Source organism: Epinephelus moara, chromosome 8 (genome assembly GCF_006386435.1).
Source record: "Epinephelus moara isolate mb chromosome 8, YSFRI_EMoa_1.0, whole genome shotgun sequence".
Lineage (NCBI taxonomy): Eukaryota > Metazoa > Chordata > Actinopteri > Perciformes > Serranidae > Epinephelus > Epinephelus moara.
In genome coordinates, this window is record NC_065513.1 from 43019136 (window position 1) to 43039146 (window position 20011).

Below are 20011 nucleotides of genomic sequence, written 5' to 3' on the forward strand. Positions count from 1 at the left end.
GCCATTATTCAGTGTCATAACTCAGGAACAGAAGAGGTCAAATACTGAGTTGGTGACACTAATCTTGATTGCTGCTGGGGGAAGATGTGTATGAAGCATCCATGTTTCCACAGACATGGATGTAAACTATAACTGCAACTTGACGTGATTAGAGACACCAAACCTAGAAGCAGTAATTCTTGTTTCCTTGTATGTCATGTATGAAAAGATACAACATGAACACTGTAAGAGTTGAGCATTTGTAGGATTGATTCTGTCCCTTTCTGATCCATACAGGCAGTTGATCACTGTTACTGTGATAATCATAAGCAGTTTCCATTGTAGTATTTTTTGCGTGATGAGAAGAAATCTGTCTCCAAACTCCTTTAGGGATGTATGACTGACATTAATGAAGAGAAGACAATGAAAAGTACCTCATGGAATTACATCAATTTGAAATGCTTTTGTTCTTATTGTTTTATAGCATCTGAACTTCGGATTGCAATGTTTGGCAAAAGTCACCATGAAAAGACAAGACTGAGTGACTGCCTAAGTGGAAAAACAGATTCTTCTCATCCAAAAATGACCAAGCAATTTGCACATATCCAAGGAGAGTGGAGGAAAAAAACCTTCACAGTAATAAAATCAGCAGACATCTTCAGTCTGCCTTTGGAGAGAGTGAGACATGAGATGAAGAAGTGCACAGTTCAGTACCCCCCTGGACCAAATGTTCTGCTGCTGTTAGTGAACCCTTCAGATTTTACTGAGGAGGACAGACAAAAATTGAACTTCATCATGAACTTCTTCGAACAAGATGCTTTTGAACACTCAGTGGTAGTCCTAACACAAAATGATAGAGGAGGGAATTACTCAGTGAACCAACTTACCCAAGACTGCAGACAAAGACAGCACACAATGAACTTCAGTGAAAGAGCTTTTCTTGACTCTGATCGTCAAGAATTGATGATAAAAATGGAGAAAGTAGTGGATGAAAACAGGGGGCGATATTTAACCTTCAATGATCCCATGGTAGCACCTGCATGTGCAAAACCCCCTCTAAACCTGGTGTTGTGTGGAAGACATAGAGCCTGGAAGACTGCAACAGCTAATGCAATTCTGGGAGCAAGAAAGCTTGGCTCATCAGGTGACTCAACAGAGTGTGTAAAAAATAAGGCAGAGGTGTGTGGACGTCGGGTTTCTGTGGTGCAGCTGCCTGCTTTGTATGGAAAACCTCAGGAGGCAGCAAAGAATGAATCACTGAAGTGCATCTCCTTCTGTGATCCAGAGGGCGTCCATGCCTTCATCCTGGTCCTACCTTTAGGTGCCCCAAGTGAGGAAGACAAGAAAGAGTTAGAGACCCTCCGAAAAACATTCAGCTTCAGGGTCTATGATTTCACCATGATTCTTTTTACTGTGGAGGCAAATCATGACTCTCTAGCAGTTGAGAGGTTTCTCCAGGAATACAGAGACATCCAACAGCTTCTTCAGAACGGTGGTGGTCAATGTATTGTCTACAACATCAATGACAAGGAGCAGGTCTCTGAGGTGTTACATACTGTGGAAAAGATGGGAGGTGTGGGATGCAGAAGCTTCACAAAGGATATGTTTCCCAAGCTGATTGCAAGACATTCAACCGATGCTGAAGATTTTAAGTATCACGGTGGAAAGTTTCAGAGGTCACGGCCTGATAGAGCATCTCTCAGGACAGTGCCGAGTCAAAAGCCTCCCAGTTTGGCCCCGAGTACAAAGCCTCGCAGAATGGTGCTCAGAGAAGAGTTTCCCTGGAAGGGGCCTAGTAGAGAGTCTCCGAGGATGGTACCAGATAGAGAGTCTCCCAGGATGGTACCAGGTAGAGAGTCTCCCAGGATGGTGCCAGGTAGAGAGTCTCCCAGGATGGACCTGAGAACAAAGCCTCCCAGTATTACCCCGAGGATGTCTCCCAGGGTGGCACCAATTGGAGAGTCTTTCAGGATGATGACAAGGAGAGACTGTCTCAGGATGGTGCTGGTTGGGAAGACTGGTTGTGGAAAGAGTGCAACTGGAAACACCATTTTGGGCAAAGAATGCTTTAATTCTAGAGTCAGTCAAATGTCAGTGACCAAGATTTGCGAGAAAGTAACAGGAGAGATTGACGGGAGGCCTGTCGCTGTGGTCGACACCCCCGGCTTGTTTGACACAACTCTGTCCAATGATGAAGTTCAAGATGAGGTTAGGAAATGCATCAGACTGTTAGCTCCAGGACCTCATGTTTTCTTACTGGTGCTGCGGATCGGCCGCTTAACACAGGAAGAAAAAGATACTGTGGAACTGATCAAGGGGTTTTTTGGTAAGAAATCAGAAGACTTCATCATTGTTCTATTCACCAGAGGAGATGAACTTCAAAATCAAACAATTGAGAGTTACATAGAAGAGGACACTGAAAAGGCCTTAAAAAAACTGATAACTGAATGTGGAGGGCGATACCATGTCTTCAACAACAACAATCGGGAGAATCGTTCTCAGGTCAGCCAGTTGCTGACCAAGGTTGAGTCAATGGTAAGGAAGAATGACGGTGGCTTCTACACCTCAGATGTCTTCCAAGGAGCTGAGGCAGCCATACAACAGGAAATAGAAAAAATCATGAGGTCAAAGGAAGAAGAGATACAGAGGAAACAGAGGGACCTTGAAAGAAAATATCAAGAAGCGATTGCAGATCTTAGATCTAAACTGGATCAAGAAAGAATAGAGAAGGCCAAACTAGTGAAAGAAAAGAAGGAGCACATAAAGAATCAAGACGAAGAGAAGAGAATGAGAGAAAGAGAAAAGAGAGAAGAGGAGGAGAGGAGGAAGAAGAGGGAGGAGGAATACCAACTACATGATTGGAAGCGAGAACTTGAAACTCTGGAGGCAAAACTAGCATATACATCAGAAAAGCAGGAAATGGCTGGCTTGGTGTATTTAATACGAGACAGAGATGACATGAGACAAGGAAAAGAGGCTTGGGAGCAGGAGAGACGGGAATGGTGGGACGAACGCCGTCGAGAGGAAGAAAGGAGACGAGAAGAGGAGCGAGATGAAAAGCTCAGACATAAATTTCAGGAGGACATGGAAATATATGAAAATGCAGACGACATAATAAGAAGAGAACACGAGAGCAAGGAAATTCAAGTATTACAACAACACTTCAGGAGGAAAATGGAGGAAGTACGGAGGGAAACTGAAGAGGAGGCCAGGAAGCTTGCTGAAGAATGCAATGAATTCAGACTGAGATACGACAGTGATGTTTCAGCTGAGAAGGAAAAGTACAGACGGGAAATGGAGGATCTGAAGAAGAGCCATGAAAACAAAAATGACGATATGATAAAACGCCTAAGCCAAAACAGAGCATTCAAGAAAAACTTTGATAAACTGAAGAAAAAGCAAGAACGAGAAATGAATGATCTGAAATACAATCTTTCTTCCTACAACAAAGAGTATCAGCAAAAAGAAATCGATGCGCTCGAGAAAGAACATGAGGAGGAAAGAAATGAATGGATTCAGGCATATGTGATGAAAGCCGTACAAGGCAAGGTCTGCAGCATTTTGTGAGGCGTTTGTTCTTATTCCAAACAGCAGCATAGTTTCCAGTGCAAAATGGTGGGCTTATGTTTGACGAGTCAGACATTAACCTGGTGTATATAGATATCAAGGAAAGCATTTCTTTATTTAACCAATGTCTGACATGAAAATAACAATATGATACATAAAGCTGTACAGTTGTGAGAAGTGGCCACTACACTGTAGTGCATAAGTTAAGTTACACTGATTATTATAGCAGATCAAGTTTGACTCTTTGCATGTTCATGAGCTTTTAGTGGACAATGATTACTACTTTTGTAGTCAAGTCAAGTAAACAACATCAACATAATAATTGCAACCATAAAATGTAACCAAAATCCATGCTCACGCTGTAAATATCTATTTTTACTCTTTTGTTTAGTTGTGTTTATACTACTGAAGGTAATATTGTATTTGTCACCATATTTTTTGAAGTTAAGATGCATTGTCATTTAGAATCTTTCTCCTCTGCCAACACATTCTCACTCCAACCTTGTCACATATTGACGCATGGACTTTCCACATTGAGATATTACATGCAAGGTACCCTGTGTGTGTTGGTTATTGATGTTCTGTGACACCGTGTCAACCTCAGCCTGTTACGTACATTGTTTTCAAATTACACTTCCGTTTTGACAGGAAATGTACAGTTTGCATACAGTCTCTTTTAAAATAAAAGCACGACGTCTAACGCACTATAATACAACACGGCAAATTGACCTATTTTTCCTTCAACAACAAACACACGTGGTTACGATTAGCCAACATATGCAATGTAGTTGGGTTTAGGAAAAAAGAACAGGGTTTGGCTTTACAATCTTATGGGAAGCAAACACTGGCCTCTCGGGTAAAAGTTGTTGGTTGTTGGACCCATCTACCACCCCTACTACCAGCCATCCTCCTACTTTGACCCCCTTAACTTACATGGTTGTCCCATCACGTTTCCCCCTGACGCTGCCGGGTGCTGGTACACAATAAGGGCGACCGGCTGCGTAGTATGTCGATGTGAAAAGACAGCTTTTGTCATCAGTAATTGACAACTTCTGAGCGAGACTGGGTTGGCAGTATATAATATCTTTAGCCTAAGTTACACTGATTATAACAGCAGATCAAGTTTGGCTCTTTGCATGTTCATGAGCTTTAAAGTTTAGTGCATCTGTGTAACAGACATGTTAGTGAACAAGTGTAATCAACTGCAGCCTATATTGTTATTTAAGATTACTACTTTTGTACAAGTCAAGTGAACAATATAACCATAATAATGGCAGCCACAAAATGTAACTAAAAATCCTCACTCACACTGTAAATATCTATTTTTATTCTTTTGCTTAGTTGTGTTTATAATCCTGAAGGTAATATTGTATTTGTACAATTTTAAAAATGTGTTAAGGTGAGTGACCTGAATCGTCACACGTTTTTTCCTTGTGGAGCTGATGTATGATAATCTGTGAGCTTGTTCTACCGTGACAATGTTGTAAGGCTACGATCCACTGGCCTTGAAAAAAATGGGCTCCAATATGTTGTTCTCAATTTTGCCAAACAAAACATGTAAAATAATTTTCAGATTTGCTGATTGATGATTTAAACCATGTTTAGGGTTAGGGCTTAACATATACAGAGGGAAATGATGGTGGTATGAATTAATGTAGCGAACTCTGCAGCTCACGTCTCAGTGTGGAAGAACTGGCTTATACTTGCTGCAGTTAGTTGTTAATGTCTCTGCTGCCACTGTTGACGTTTTAACTGTGGCATGTGACAGATATCATCATAATGGTTCATTCTCTATGTGTGGGCTGAACAATGAACATCCTGCCGTGGACGAGTTAACCTGTTTACCTTGTTTACAGTCAATGTTCCAGACCTTTTGTCATGTAATTGTGGTTTCTACTCTATATTGTACTTTCACATTAAAGATCAGTGCGTGTCAACAGATATTTGTTTGTTTGTTTGTTTTAAGTGTATATGTGTGTGTGATTGATGTGGAAAGATGCCATGCGAGATGTAATCGCTTGCAACCATCAAAATCAGTGTTATTAAAAACAAGTATTGTAGGGTAGTGGTAGGTTAGTAGCAGCAGTTTAAGTGGATGAAGTGACACTATTAAAATACCTAATACCTAATATTCTAATACCTGTGTCAGCCTCCAGACTTTATTAGATCAAATCTCTTTGTCATATACAAAACAGGTCCACTGAAACGGCTCATATAATTATGTTGTATTACCAGAACTTGCTCAAGGGCAAAGTTGCAACCAACTTCAAGGTTAACACACACAATCCATGCAGTGTCTCATCCCTTTTAAATTGCATTGAGGATGTAAAAACCTGGATGGAAAAAAGCTTCCTCCAGCTGAACCAAAACAAAACAGAAATCTTAATCTTCGGCCCTGCAAACTACCCCACGTCAATAATTGATGCCCTCGGGCCTTTGTCAGAAAATGTAAAATCCCATGCAAGAAATCTTGGTGTCATATTTGATTCTGGTTTAAAATTCGACAAACAAATAAATTCAGTTGTTAGCACTGCCTTCTACCACTTAAGATCAATAGCAAAAGTTAAATCACTACTGTCCGCCAAAGACTTAGAGACCCTACTCCATGCATTTATTTCCTCTCGCATCGATTACTGCAATTCCCTTTATACTGGACTCAGTCAGTCAACACTTTCACGCCTGCAGCTGGTTCAAAATGCAGCAGCAAGACTCCTCACTGGTACCAGGAAGAGAGACCATATCTCCCCTGTACTGGCCTCTCTTCACTGGTTACCAGTGAAGTACAGAATTGATTTTAAAATCCTTTTATTTGTTTTTAAAGCACTGCATGGACTGTCACCAGGGTACATTTCTGATATGGTCATCCCCTATTCCACTTCCAGACCCCTTAGATCTGCTGACCAATCACTGCTCCTCATTCCACACACCAAGTTAAAAACCAAAGGTGATCGTGCATTTTCAGTTGTCGGCCCAAAATTGTGGAATAGTTTGCCACTAAATATTAGAACTTCCCCGTCCATCGAAGTCTTCAAAGCACGTCTGAAGACTCACCTTTTTTCTTTAGCCTTTTAATTTATTATCGTGTAAATAGGCTCTTGTGTTTATTCGATTCTATGTTTTATTTGTTGGTTGTCCGATCGCTCTTTACTAATTTATTATATCTTCTTATTTATGACTTTTGCTTTGTTTTGTTGTTTTTTGATTGATCATTTCTGTGTTATGTGAAGCACTTTGGTCAACTTCTGTTGTTTTTAAATGTGCTATATAAATAAACTGACTTGACTTGACTTGACTAACACCCATCACCAAACCTGGCTGCTGGTCAACAAAACTCATAACGCTGCTTCTGAGAAGCTGTAGCATTTCTCTTGTGACAAATTCTATACACTTCACGGTTTACAGCTGACGTGACTCTGCTCGGACAGCTAGCACACCTGCCTACCTTTGAACTTCAAACTATTGTGTTAGATTTGTTGAGGAACTTTCAATGTGTAGGTTTCAGTATGTAAAAAGAAAGAATTAATGGCACGTACCAACCTGAGAGACATTAGAAAAACAATAGAAAAACCCTTCTAAGAAATACACGTACCTCTTACAGGAATGAAACAAGGAAGAGGCTCTGATGATGTACTTGGATGATTCATTTACCGTAACATGTAAACATCTGTTTCCTTGTATTATTTTTGTATACCAGTGGCGATACTCTGCTGTGGAAGAGTTTCACTTTTGATTTTCCTTGACGGGAAAACCTCTGCTCTCATCCACACCTATTGAAGTTTCAGGGAGATTCCAAATCTGCAGACAAAAGGAGACGTTTTGATTCATGCTAATGTCACTGTTCCTACACAAGTCTTGTTTCTCTGGCAGAAAAAAAATTAAATCCCAAGTTCTAATCCAAGTACTGTTATAATATTACACACATACCTCTAAAATTTGGTAAAATATAACTTTGTTTAGGAGGTGTTCATGTTTTTGCATGCTGTAGAGAGATGACTGATTACATCACTTGGCTGCTATCTCATATGCCCAACCCTGGTTACCCAAGCCACTTATCACTGTGGCAATTCTGGTTCTACTGGGCTGTCTCATTGTTGCCATACCTACGTTTGGCCCTGCCCTGTCAACTCAAAGAGGCCGTCTTGGGTGCGTTAAACGCATTATGGTGTTGGGACGTTGAAGTGCTTCAATGAAAATTTACACAAGAATTTCACCTGGTGAGTAGACAACTAGAAAATACATGCCGCAAATAAAAAATGTATGAAAAAGATACACATTGAATAAATGTATTACAGAAAAATATGTGAATGGACTAATGTAAGCAGTTTCTTGATCATCCTCAGGTGCTGACTGCTCTAAATAAGATGGAGCAGGACCAAAGTTTGAGAGAGCACAAGAGAGCTTCAACAAAAACTACAAGAGGACGTAAACTTCAATGACAGAGTGACAGCAACAAACCTCAGGTGAGTGCAGCATGTTCAGTATGTGAGGAGGAAATAGCAAAAAGAAATGACAGCTAGCAGCCAGCAGAGAAAGCCTGATTTTATTTTGAAATGTTTGCCTGATTGCTGAAAATTAAACACAAATATGTGTTCAGTTCAGCTGCACTTGGGTTAGACTTTAAACCATCAAAGGCATCCACACTTTAACAACTCTGATTTCAATAAAGTTGTGTAAAGTGTTAATAAAAGCAGAGTGCAATGATCTGTTGATCCTTTTTGACCTTCATTTAATTAAAACAGTACAAAGACGAGATATTTAAAGTTCAAATGGATAAACTTTTTTTTATATATATAAATAAAGACTCATTCTTAATTTGACCCTCCAAAAAAGTCTGGACACCTTTTTCTTTTAGCAAACCTCAGTAAGTGCTTTGGTAGCTGAGGTCACTAATTTCTGAAGTCTTGAAAGTGAATTTTTTTCCCATCCTTGCTTGATATACGACTTAAATTTCTCAACAGTCCAGGGTCTCAGTTGTCACATTTTGTGCCTCATATTGCGCCACACATTTTTAATAGGAGACAGGTCTGGATTACAGGCAGGCCGTTCTAGTAAACACATTTTTTTTTTTTACTGCGAAGCCACACTGTAGTTACTTGGCATTGTCTCGCTGGAGTAAGCAGGGACTTTCCTTATAAAGACTTCTGGATGGCAGCATATGTTGCTCAAAACCTGTGTGTGCCTTTCAGTGTTCATGGTGCCTTCATAAATGTGAAAGTTAGCCATGATGCCATGGGCACTAACACACCTCTGTACCATCACAGATGCTGGCTTTGAACTTTGAGCTGGTAAAGCTCTCAGAGAGGTCAGCGCCGTTTCTGGATGTTGTTGATATCTGGCTTTCACTTTGCAGGGTAGATGCAGTGATGAACTGTGTTCACTGACAATACTTTTCCAAAGTGTTCCTGAGCCCATGTAGTAATACCCTTCATACAATCATGTTGCTTTTTAATGCAGTGCAGTCTGAGGGGTCAAAGGTCACAGCCATTCAGTGCTGGTTTTCAGCCTGGCCTCTTATGTGTAGAGATTTCGCAGGATTCTCTGAATCTTTTGAAGTTATTATGGATCATAGAAAATGAAATCGCTAAATTTCTTGCAATTGTCTTTGACAAACTTTGTTCTATTCTATCAGTTTTTCACAAAGTCGTGAACCTTGCACAATCCTTGCTTGTGAACAGCTGAGCCTTTCGAGGATACCCCTTTCATACCCCATAATGATACTATTGCCTGTTATCAACTAACCCTTTTACCTGTGGAACTGTCTCAGTCTTTTGTCGCCCCTGTCCCAACTTTTATGAAACGTGTTGCAGGCATCAAATTCAGAATGAGTGCATATTTACAAAAAAAAAAGGAAAAAAAAAATTTATTAGTTTGAGCAGTAAATATTTTGGCTTTGTACTTTATTGAATTGATTAAAGATTGAACAGGATTTGAAAATCATCACATATGTCCCAACATCTTTTTAAATCAGGGTTGTATTAGAGTATGACTCACCTTCAATGACCATGTATATCTGCTTAATATAAGTTTTCTCAGACTACGTTTTCTAAAAAAAAAAAGTAGTTTTTGTGTTGGGTTGCTTTATCTCTATATTTCATTGTTCCAATTTTGTCTTGTTTCATAGAACCCAACAGACAGCCATCAGCTTCTCCATTTGAATTTTCCTCCATTTGAAGTTTGCGCCGAAGTGACATAATGGCAGCAGCATCGTCATTTGGTAAGTAGCCAGAAGGAATATGTTATCACTAAAGCCTTGCATTGGTGCCATGTGGCCAGAAACTTTGAACCGTTGTTTAAAATGTTACTGATAACATTGTAACCAGTGATCAGTGGCTGTGTATCTGTCAGGTTGTTTTGATTTTGATGATGTCCTGCACCTCCAAAAGCAAAAGAGTGATTAATGTAGCATTTTGTTTAATTTTTGTCTTTTTTTTTCATTTAGAAAAAAAGACAACCACTCCCATGTACCCAAATAAGAAATTTAAGAGTTAGAAGCATGATGATATGCTCGGCTCGCTCTTACTGTACAGACAAAAAAGCAAATATTATATAACCTCAAGAACAAAGAGCACCGATGTACAAATTTTAGGCAAACACTAAACTAGAATTACTGCCTCACGGTTGTATGCCCCCGCACACCAATCGAGTTGCGTGGTTTACATCCATGTCTGTGAAAACATGGATTCCCCTGGCAGTACAGGAGATCTATACAATCAGCACAGCTCCAACATGGGCAACCAAGATCAGTGTCACCAATTCAGCATCTGGCAAAATGTTTGGAAAGTAGGACAGGGAAAGTTTGATTGCAGAATATTATGATGTCACAGTGACGCTCACCTTTGACCTTTTGGATATTAGATTTCATCACTTCATCATCCAATCCTATTACACATTTATGTGAAATTTTGTCATAATTAGCGTATGTTTTCCTGAGTTATGGCCAAAAACATGTTTTGCGAGGTCACAGTGACCTTTGCCCACCAAATTCTAATCAGTTCATCCTCCATGTGAATGTTTATGCCACATTTAAAGGAATTCCCTCAACGTGTTCTTGGGATACCACATTCACAAGAATGCAACAGATGGGGTCACAGTGACCTTGACCTTTGACCACCAAATTCTAGTCAGTTCATCCTTGAGTCCAAGTGAAAGTTTGTGCCAAATTTGGAGAAATACCCTCATGGCATTCTTGAGATATTGCATTCACGAAATGCAACAAACGGAAGGTCAGTGACTTTGACCTTTGAGCATCAAATTTGAATTATTGAATTGATGTTTGTGCCAAATTTAAAAGAATTCCCTCAAGGTGTTATTTAGATAGCACATTCACAAGAATGCAAAGGATGGGATGACGGTGACCTTAATTTTTGACCAGCAAAACCTAATCAGTTCACTTGAGTCCAAGTGAATGTTTATGCCACATTTGGAAAAATTCCCTCAAGTCATTCTTGAGATATCACATTCACGAGAATGAGACAAATGAGGTCACAACTACCTTGACCTTTGACCTACGACTGCCGAAAACTAACCAGTTCATCTTTAAGTTTAAGTGGACATTTGTGCCAAATTTGAAGAAATTCCCTCAAGGTGTTCTTGACATACAGACAGACAACCCGAAAGCATAATGCCTCTGGACACGACTATCACTGGTGCAGAGGCATAAATATAAACTGCTTATAACTGCTTTGTTTGACAGTTTGTTCCCAAATTGATACCCTGGATATCATCGTGACATCAATATATTTTCATAGCTTCTGCAACTGGTTCAACGTTAAGGGCAAACATTAATGGAGACAGAACCTTCATTGTTCTCTTCTTCATATTAATGCACCATTTTTTAATTGTGCTTTTGATGCCAGTACCTGAACATTTCCTAATTAGCCAGCAGTAACAAACTTAATGAAGGGACACTTTAAAACTCCTACAACTGCAACTCAGAGAATCAATAAGTATTTTTCAAATTCCATCCTATTAATTTGTATTGTCTCAGTACAGTAGTGTAGAAATCACTGAAACAAATTATTTTGTTGTTTTACAGCATCTGACCTCAGGATTGTGGTGTTTGGAAAGAGACAACATGAAACATCAACACTATGTGACTTCATCACAAGGGATGATGATGATCCTTATCAGAAAATCTCAAAGCAATGTAGAGTCACGTATGGAGATTGGAGAGGAAAAACATTAACAGTAGTGAAAACCCCAGATGTCTTCAGTCTGCCTGAGGACAGAGTGAGAAACCAGATGAAAAACTGTGTCGCTCTTTGCTCCCCTGGACCAAATGTCCTCCTGCTGTTAGTGAAGTCGTCTGATTTCAATGGAGAGGACAGACAAAAATTTAAGTTCATCCTGAGTTTCTTTGGTGAAGATGCCTTAAAACACTTAATGGTCATCCAAACACAAACTGGTGAGGTAGAGAATTCTTCAATGAACCAAATCATCCAAGACTGCAGACAAAGGCAGCACAGGATTGACTTTGAAAGAAAAAATCTTCCCGAATGTGATTATCAAGAACTGATTGAGCAGATGGAGAAGATAGTGATCGACAATGACGGATGCCATCTTAGTTATACTGAAGGGACTGATCCTATGACGGTAGCTGTGGCCTCAAAACCTCCTCTGAACTTAGTATTGTGTGGGAGATTTGGATCCTGGAAGAGTTCAGCCGTTAATGCCATTCTGGGGGAAAGAAAGTTTGGTCCACTTGCCAGCTCTTCAAAGTGTGTTAAAAATCAGGGAGAGGTGTGTGGACGTAAAGTTTCCCTGGTGGAGCTGCCTGCCATGTATGGAAAACCTCAGGAGGCAGTGATGGAGGAATCACTCAGGTGTATGTCCCTCTGTGATCCTGAGGGTGTCCATGCCTTCATTTTGGTCCTACCGGTGGGTCCCCCAAGTGAGGAAGACAAGAAAGAGTTAGAGGCCATCCAGAACACATTCAGCTCTCGAGTGACTGACTTCACCTTGATCCTGTTCACTGTGAAGTCTGATACTAAGTCTCAAGCTGTTGTAAAATGTCTAAGGGAGAATGTGCACATCCGAGAGCTCCGTCAGAGCTGCCGAGAACGATATTTTGTCTTCGACCTTAGAGACAAGCAGCAGGTTTTCCATGTGTTGCACACTGTGGAACAGATGAGAGCTGGTCAGTCCAGATGTTTCACAAAGGACATGATGGCCAAGCCACTGGAGAAAAAGGTTGCACACCAACAATCTGTACCAAAGATGGCTGGTTATAAACTTCAGAGCAGAGAGTGTCTCAGGATGGTGCTGATTGGGAAGACTGGTTGCGGAAAGAGCGCCACTGCAAACACTATTCTGGGCAGACCATGCTTCACATCTCAAGCAAGCCCAAAGTCAGTGACGGTGATCTGCAAGAAAGCAACAGGGGAGATTGATGGACGGCCTGTGGTCATAGTCGACACCCCCGGCTTGTACGACACAACTCTGACCAATGAACAAGTTAAACAGGAGCTTGTGAAATGTGTCAGCATGTTGTCTCCTGGACCTCACGTGTTCTTGTTAGTGCTGCAGATCGGCCGCTGTACACAGGAGGAGAAAGATACTGTGGAACTGATCAAGGAGTTTTTTGGCAAGAACTCAAAAGACTACATCTTTGTTCTCTTCACCAGAGGAGATGATCTTCAGAATCAAACATTTGAAAAATATATACAGGAAGACAGGAAAGGCTTTGTTGACAAACTGATCGATGACTGTGGAGGAAGATACCAGGTCTTCAACAACAAAGATCAGAGTCGCGCTCAAGTCACAGAGCTACTGAGAAAAGTCGAATCAATGGTGAACAGAAATGGTGGTGGCTGCTACACCTCTGAGATGTTCCAAGAAGCTGAGGCAGCCATACAAAAGGAAATGAGGAGGATCCTGAAGGAAAAGGAAAAAGAGATACAGAGAGAGGTGATGGACCTTGATAACATGCAGAAGAAAGAAATGCGGGCGAAGAAAAAACAGTTTGGAAGACAAACAACCAGAAGGGAACAAGAACAAGAGCTGAAAAGCATAGTAATCAAGGAAATGGGGGAAAACATTGAGAAGGAGCAAGAAAGGCTGAGGAGAAAGGAAGAAGAAAGAATTGCAGAGGAAAGGAAGGCAAAAAGACAGGATGAAATTCAAAAAAGGCAGTGGGAACAAAATCTTGAAGTGGTGGAGAAAAAAATAAAATCTGGAACTGAAGAAAACTCAACTGCTCAGAAAAAGTGGATGCAGGAGAGAGAGGAGATCAGACGACAACAAGAGATTTGGGAGAAGGAACGAACAGAACAGTGGGAGAAACGACAAAGAGAGGATCAACAGAGACGGCATGAGGAGCAAAAACGACTCGAAAAGCTAAAACAAGAACATGAGCAGGAAATCGAAATATACGAAAAGAAAAGAAAAGAAGACGATAAGATCAGAAGAGAACACGAGGAAAGAGAATGCAGAGCATTAGGGGAACTCTATATGCAGAGAAAGGAGGACGTAAGGAAGAAAAATGAAGAGAAGGCCAGAGAGCAAGCTGTGGAAAACAATGAATTCAACAATATTTACGTCACGATGAACATGTTTGAAACGGTAATGGAGGACATGTCTGAAATGGAAATGGCGGATCTGAAGCTGAGGCAACAAAACCAAAATGACTTCATTATGCAACAGCTGCACAGAAACACAGTGTACGAGACAGAGTGGCATGAACTGGAGAAAAAACAAGAACAGGAAATGACTGATCTGAAGTTGAGACTTGGTTTTGAAAATGGAGAACGTCTTCACAAAGAAATACATGACCTCGAGAAAAAACACGAAGAGGAAATGCATAACTGGATACAGGGACACATGAAGCCAGGGACACATAAAGAAAGCCTGAAGAAAGCCAAACAAACCAAGCCTTGTAGCATATTATGAGATGCTTCAAACTGCGCCGGATTTGTGGTTGAAAAGCTGTTCTTTTGTTGACTTAAAACATGAAATGAATTACATTTTCTTTTGTATTGAACTTGTGTATAGAGTTAGCCTACATCAAGTTTCTCAGACTTCATGACTTTATTTACCACTATCTGGTGTAAAAATAACAAAATGATGTTGTTTCATTGTTGGTGCAAATATCTATGATAATCAGTTCTAGTGGCCAGTGGCCAAACTGAACACAAAAGCTAATTAAGTTTAACTCCTTGGGTGCCTGTCTGCTGTCCCCGTAGATCTGGTTCTGACGGGCCTTCACCTCCCGCACGAGGAGATCTGTCTCCTCAGCTGTAAAACGCTCACTCTTTCCAGTTGGTAGGTCCGCCATCTAACTAGCTCTCCGCCATGCGCTCCAATCGCGTCTCTTTTAAAGGGAATGAGAGGTGACACTCTGATTGGCTTATTGAATGATAAGGCCAAAACACACCCATGACTAATTCACAGTCTGATCAGAGTAACAGAGTCTGACCATTTTAGACTCTCCGCCATGGCGCACAGTTTAAAAACGCGCTGTCATCTAAATAGGGCCCTTAAAGTTCAGTGTATCTGTGTAACAGACGTCTTAGTAAGCTATCTTATTAGTGGCAGCCTATATTGTCTTTAAAGATTACTATTTTTGCAACGGTCAAAACTTTTGAACAGATATTTAACTATTTTTTTCTTTTAGGACAGGGTTAAGAAATATTACAGTGAACGTTAAGTGTAAACTAGAGAAACCTGAAGCAAATAGAAATCCCTAAATGATTTAATTATCTGTGTATTTCTGTTGTCAGCAGTTTGTATTTACATTTACATAATAATTAGCATCATAAAATGTAACATCCATGCTCATGCTGTAAATATCTGTTATTATTCTGTTATTGTTATTATTTTCAGTTGTGTTTACAATTACAAAAGGTTAATACTGTTTCTGTCACCACATTTAAGGAACACTAAGATGCTTTATTTAGTCATTTACAATTTTTTGTTCCACACAATCTGCATATATACCTGCAAATATTCCTCTTGTTTATTGTAAGCATGTTTCACAATGAAAAAAAAAAAAGTGTGTCAGTGCAGCAGTAGCTCAGTCCATAGGGACTTGGGTTGGGAACCGGAGGGTTGCCAGCTCAAGTCCCTGTTCAGACCAAACATGGAGTATGGACTGGTAGGTGCTGAGGTGCCCCTGGCCAATCCCGACTGCTTGGGGCACCTGTCCATAGGCAGACCCTTTTCCCTGACATCCCCCCATGTAATGCTTGTATAGGTCCTGTTTGTGCATGTGTGTGTATTTCAGGCCTGTGTGTGTATGACAACAGAGTGAAAAAATTGAATTTCCTCCCAGGTATTAATGAAATATATGTTGTTGTTCTTCTTCTTAGATAAATAAACTGTGGAATCATTACTTTTTTTTTCTCGCAGAGCTGATGTATAAAAATGGATAAGCATCTTCTACTGTGACAATCCACTGATCCCCAATGTGTTGTTCTGATTTTGAAGAAATGTAAGAAATAATTTTCAGATTTGATGATTGACGGTTTTAGCCATTGCTGTGCAGCACAGTAAACTTTGTTTGGTTGAAGCAGCAACGTTTTTGCTTTATGATCGTGGTTTCTACTGTCATATTAAAGATCAGTCTCGAAGAAGAGATTGGATTATTTGTGTTTTTATGTATTTATTCCTGATTTTAAGAGAGCGTGTGTGTGTCTGTGGCTGTGTACATAGTGTGTGGAAAGATGGAACGAGAGATTTTAACTTAAAATATGTATAATCATTAGTAGTTTTTTAGGGATAGTAGTCTTAGTAGTAGCCATGCTTTAACTGCATGAAGTAACATTATTGTAAGTATTTATTTATTTGTGTAATCCACTGCTAAATCCGGAACTTCCTACTTCAGCCTCCGGACTGTGGTCAGGAAACACAGGTGAGACTTCCTTACTTCAAACTATAGGAGAAAGTTACAACTAACGTCAAGGTTAACACCCATTACTCAACTTTTGGCTGCTAATTACCAAAAATACTTTTGAGTAGCAATTTGTGGTTTACAGCTAATCAAATCAAATGTATTCATAATGCATGTTTAAAACAACCAGAGTTGACCAAAGTGCTGTATGATGACATAAAATACATAAAAGCAAACCGTCAGAGAAATAACATAACAAACCACAAAAACATGCACAAATAAACAAGTAAGAAAGAAAATAAAGCAATGAACAGTAAGATCTGAAAATAAATTATGAAAGATAAAACTGAAACCTTGAGGACAATCAAAGGCCTTACTTAGAAAGCATGTGGGTCTTCAGCTTAGATTTGAATGTATCCGCAGAGGAGGAGCACTTAATTGAAAAGGTTAAACTGTTCCAAAGCTTTGGGGGCGTCTTCTACGCCCTTCCCCCTTAGTCTTTCTAAAACACTGCATTTAAAAAAAAAATAAAAAAAAATCCCAGTCTGGTTTCTGAGTTTTTCACAGTACTGAGTCAGCCCTATTAAGAACAACAAATTACTTCCTCTTAGCTGCTGACCGCTGAGGTAACTGCTCCGCCCTCTTGCTCCTAGAGCTAACTGTAGCCTTTGACACTGTAGATCACGCCATTCTCATTCACAGATTAAAGGAATAGGTGGGGGTGTCTGGTCTGGCTTTAAACTGAATCTCTTTATATTCATCCAACAGATTCGTCTTTGTTTCTATCAGTAACTCATTTTTGTCCTCGGCTCCCATCTCCCGTGGTGTACCCCAAGTTTCCATACTTGGTTCAATGCTCTTCTCCATTTATTTACTTCCACTATAGGTCACATTATTCAAAAACATAACATACCGTTTCACTGCTATGTGGATGACACGCAGATCTACCTCCCTTTAGAGCCAAACAACACCACCAAACTAGCTGAACTCAGTAACTGTCTTCATCACATCAAATCACAGATGGCTGCAAATTATCTCCAGCTCAATAAGAGTAAAACTGAAGTTCTTTTATTTGGACCAGAGCACTTGACCAGCGTCATTTCTCCTCATCTTGGCCCTTTGGCCCCCTCGGTTAAATCACATGTTAAAAATCTTTGATTCATATTTGATCTGGAACTTAAGTTTGACAAACAGGTCAATCAAGTAGTAAAATAAGGTTTCATGCAGCTGCAACTCATTACATTTTGGCATAACTCAGTCTTGTTAAATCCGTCTTCAACTACTCCAAAATGCTGTAGTCGAAAGTTTTTTAACGAGGCCAAAAAAGAGGGAGCACAATGCCCCCTATTCTTGCCTCCCTACACTGGCTGCCTGTTAGCTACAGGATCAATTTTAATATTCTGATGTTTGTTTACAAAGTGTTAAACGACCTTGCCCTCTCTTCCCGTATTACACCGTGGGAGAACCGAGATCATCTGACCAAAGACTTCTGTCTGTCCCAAGATCCAGGATTAAGTGTTTCGGGGACAGAGCTTTCTCTGTTCTCTGTTATTTTATTGCTACTATCATTCAAATTTTTGTGTTACTCTTCTGTCATTTTTGTTTTTCTCTTTTCGCTGTATAAATAAAGTTGACTTGACTTTACTTTCAGACAGTTTTTTGCCAGCCAAGATTTCACATCTTGGAGGGAGTCAAGGAGGGACCTAACTGTGTTGTTAATCTTATCACCCGGTTCTAATAGGAGGTAAGGCTGAGAATCATCTGCATCACAGTGGTGGGAGATATTGTGTTTATGGAGGATGGAGCCTTAAGGGAACATAAAGGGCAAATAAGATGGGTTCCAAGATGGAGCCTTGGGGTACACCACAGGTGATGGGAGCAGAGGATGAGAACAGGTTTTCAGTTTTGAAAAATGGATGGATCTATTTTTAAAGTAGCTGCCAAACCACTGGAGGGAGCTACCCTAGATACCAACCAAGTGATCAAGATGGCTCAGGTGAATAGAATGGTTGACTGTATCAAAAACTAAGTTAAGGTCTAAAAGAATTAGCATGACACAAACGAGGCGCGGCTCCAACTAGAAAACAATGTTTTGATGCATTGGATGTGAATGTGCATATTAAGGCAGTACAGGAGGAGGTGCACATTAATAATCCTCCAGGACTGTAACATGCTCATGTTTAACCCAAACAATGTGTCATGTGACTGCAGTTGCTTCACATCCAGGTCGGAACATGTTCTCACCAAAAAATGAACTGCGCCAGAGTTCGTTTGTAACCGGAGTTCGTTTGGGTGCACACCAAAACAACCGGACTGAGACCTTATCGAAGAGGTGGTCTCAATCCGGACCCAAGTGTGATTGCTGTGTTCACGCCTGATCAGAAGAACCACACTGAGGGGGCAAACGAATTTGGGTTCAATTGAACCGAACCAGACAGGGCAGGTGTGAGAGCACCCTAAAGCAAGAGGGATTACTGATTACTGTTAGATTACTGCTTACAAAAAGTGAAGTGGCAGAACCCACAGTGTCAAACACTCCCTTTAACAGGCATGTGGGAATGTGATTCTGGTCCAACAGGTAGCACACCTGCTTACCTTGGCAGCACCACATGACTGATGTGGCAGCTTTTTTGTGTCCTAGCAATTTTGAACCTGCCGTGGGTGATGCAACAATCTGGGTTGTTTTGTCACTTCCAGCTGGCATGGCCACACATGGAATAATGCCAATTTAGCTTATAAAATAAACGCACAAGGAAATCTACTTTACTTTAACCTACAGAGTAAAATTTGTTTGTTGATGTACTTTCAATGTGTAGGCAGCAGTGTGTAAGAAGCAATGAATTAATTGAATATGACAGAAATTAGGTTGGTTAAAAAGTCAGAATGTCAATTTCAGTAACTTTCTGATTAACTGCCAAGCCCTACTATAAATACATATTCTTCTTAGAGGAATGAAACCAAGAAGAGGCTCTGATGATGTACTTGGATGATTTATTTACAGTAAAATGTAAATGTCAGTTTCCCTGTATTATTTTAACAACATGTATACCAGTGGCAACACCCCGCTGTGGAAGAGTTTCACTTTTGATTTTCCTTGATGGGAAAACCCTGCTCTCATCCACACCTATTCAAGTTTTCATAAAAATTCCACATCTGCAGACAAAAGGAGACGTTCTGATTCACGCTAATGTCTGTTCCTACACAGGCCCTATTTCTCTGACAGAAAAATATCAAAGGCTAAGTTCTAATCCAATTGAAGCTGCAAGCAGCGTTGGGTGCGACCTCGGACTCACGCCATTTTGGCCTCCAGCTCACGAGACAGTTAAAGACAAAAGTTTTAGATGATTTTAGACCCCTCTCCACTCCAGCTCACAGCTGAGAATTTCTCCGCATTTGCTCATGTTACTTTCAGAGGCACTAGCTCATTTCCTGTTGGATTTAGGTTCTACGACATTTCTACGGGCCGCAGTGGCCATTTTTGTGTGTCTAGGTGGCGCTAGAGAGTCCATTTTGGCACTTTTGTGATAATTTGTTCATTTTATCGAAATTTTCATCAGTCCTGACAGGCGTGCCAATTTTGGTGAGTTTTTGAGCGTGTTCAGGGGTCAAATATATATATATTTTTTTCGCACCAATGGG

At 40.3% G+C, this 20011-nt stretch overlaps 3 protein-coding genes across 4 annotated transcripts in view; 2 read left to right on the forward strand and 1 right to left on the reverse strand.

Moving 5' to 3' along the window:
• The window catches only part of prdm6 (PR domain containing 6), a 189385-nt gene that overhangs the window by 69185 nt on the left and 100189 nt on the right, over positions 1 to 20011 (reverse strand). The window lies entirely within an intron of this gene.
• On the forward strand, positions 1006 to 3546 carry LOC126393700 (GTPase IMAP family member 8-like). Its single transcript, XM_050049988.1, has 2 exons — positions 1006 to 1631; positions 1911 to 3546. Exons 1-2 carry the CDS (start codon positions 1006 to 1008, stop codon positions 3544 to 3546), a joined length of 2262 nt encoding a protein of 753 aa, XP_049905945.1.
• On the forward strand, positions 9708 to 14433 carry LOC126394160 (GTPase IMAP family member 8-like). The gene is made up of 2 exons (XM_050050820.1): positions 9708 to 9760; positions 11582 to 14433. Exons 1-2 carry the CDS (start codon positions 9739 to 9741, stop codon positions 14431 to 14433), a joined length of 2874 nt encoding a protein of 957 aa, XP_049906777.1. The 5' UTR covers positions 9708 to 9738.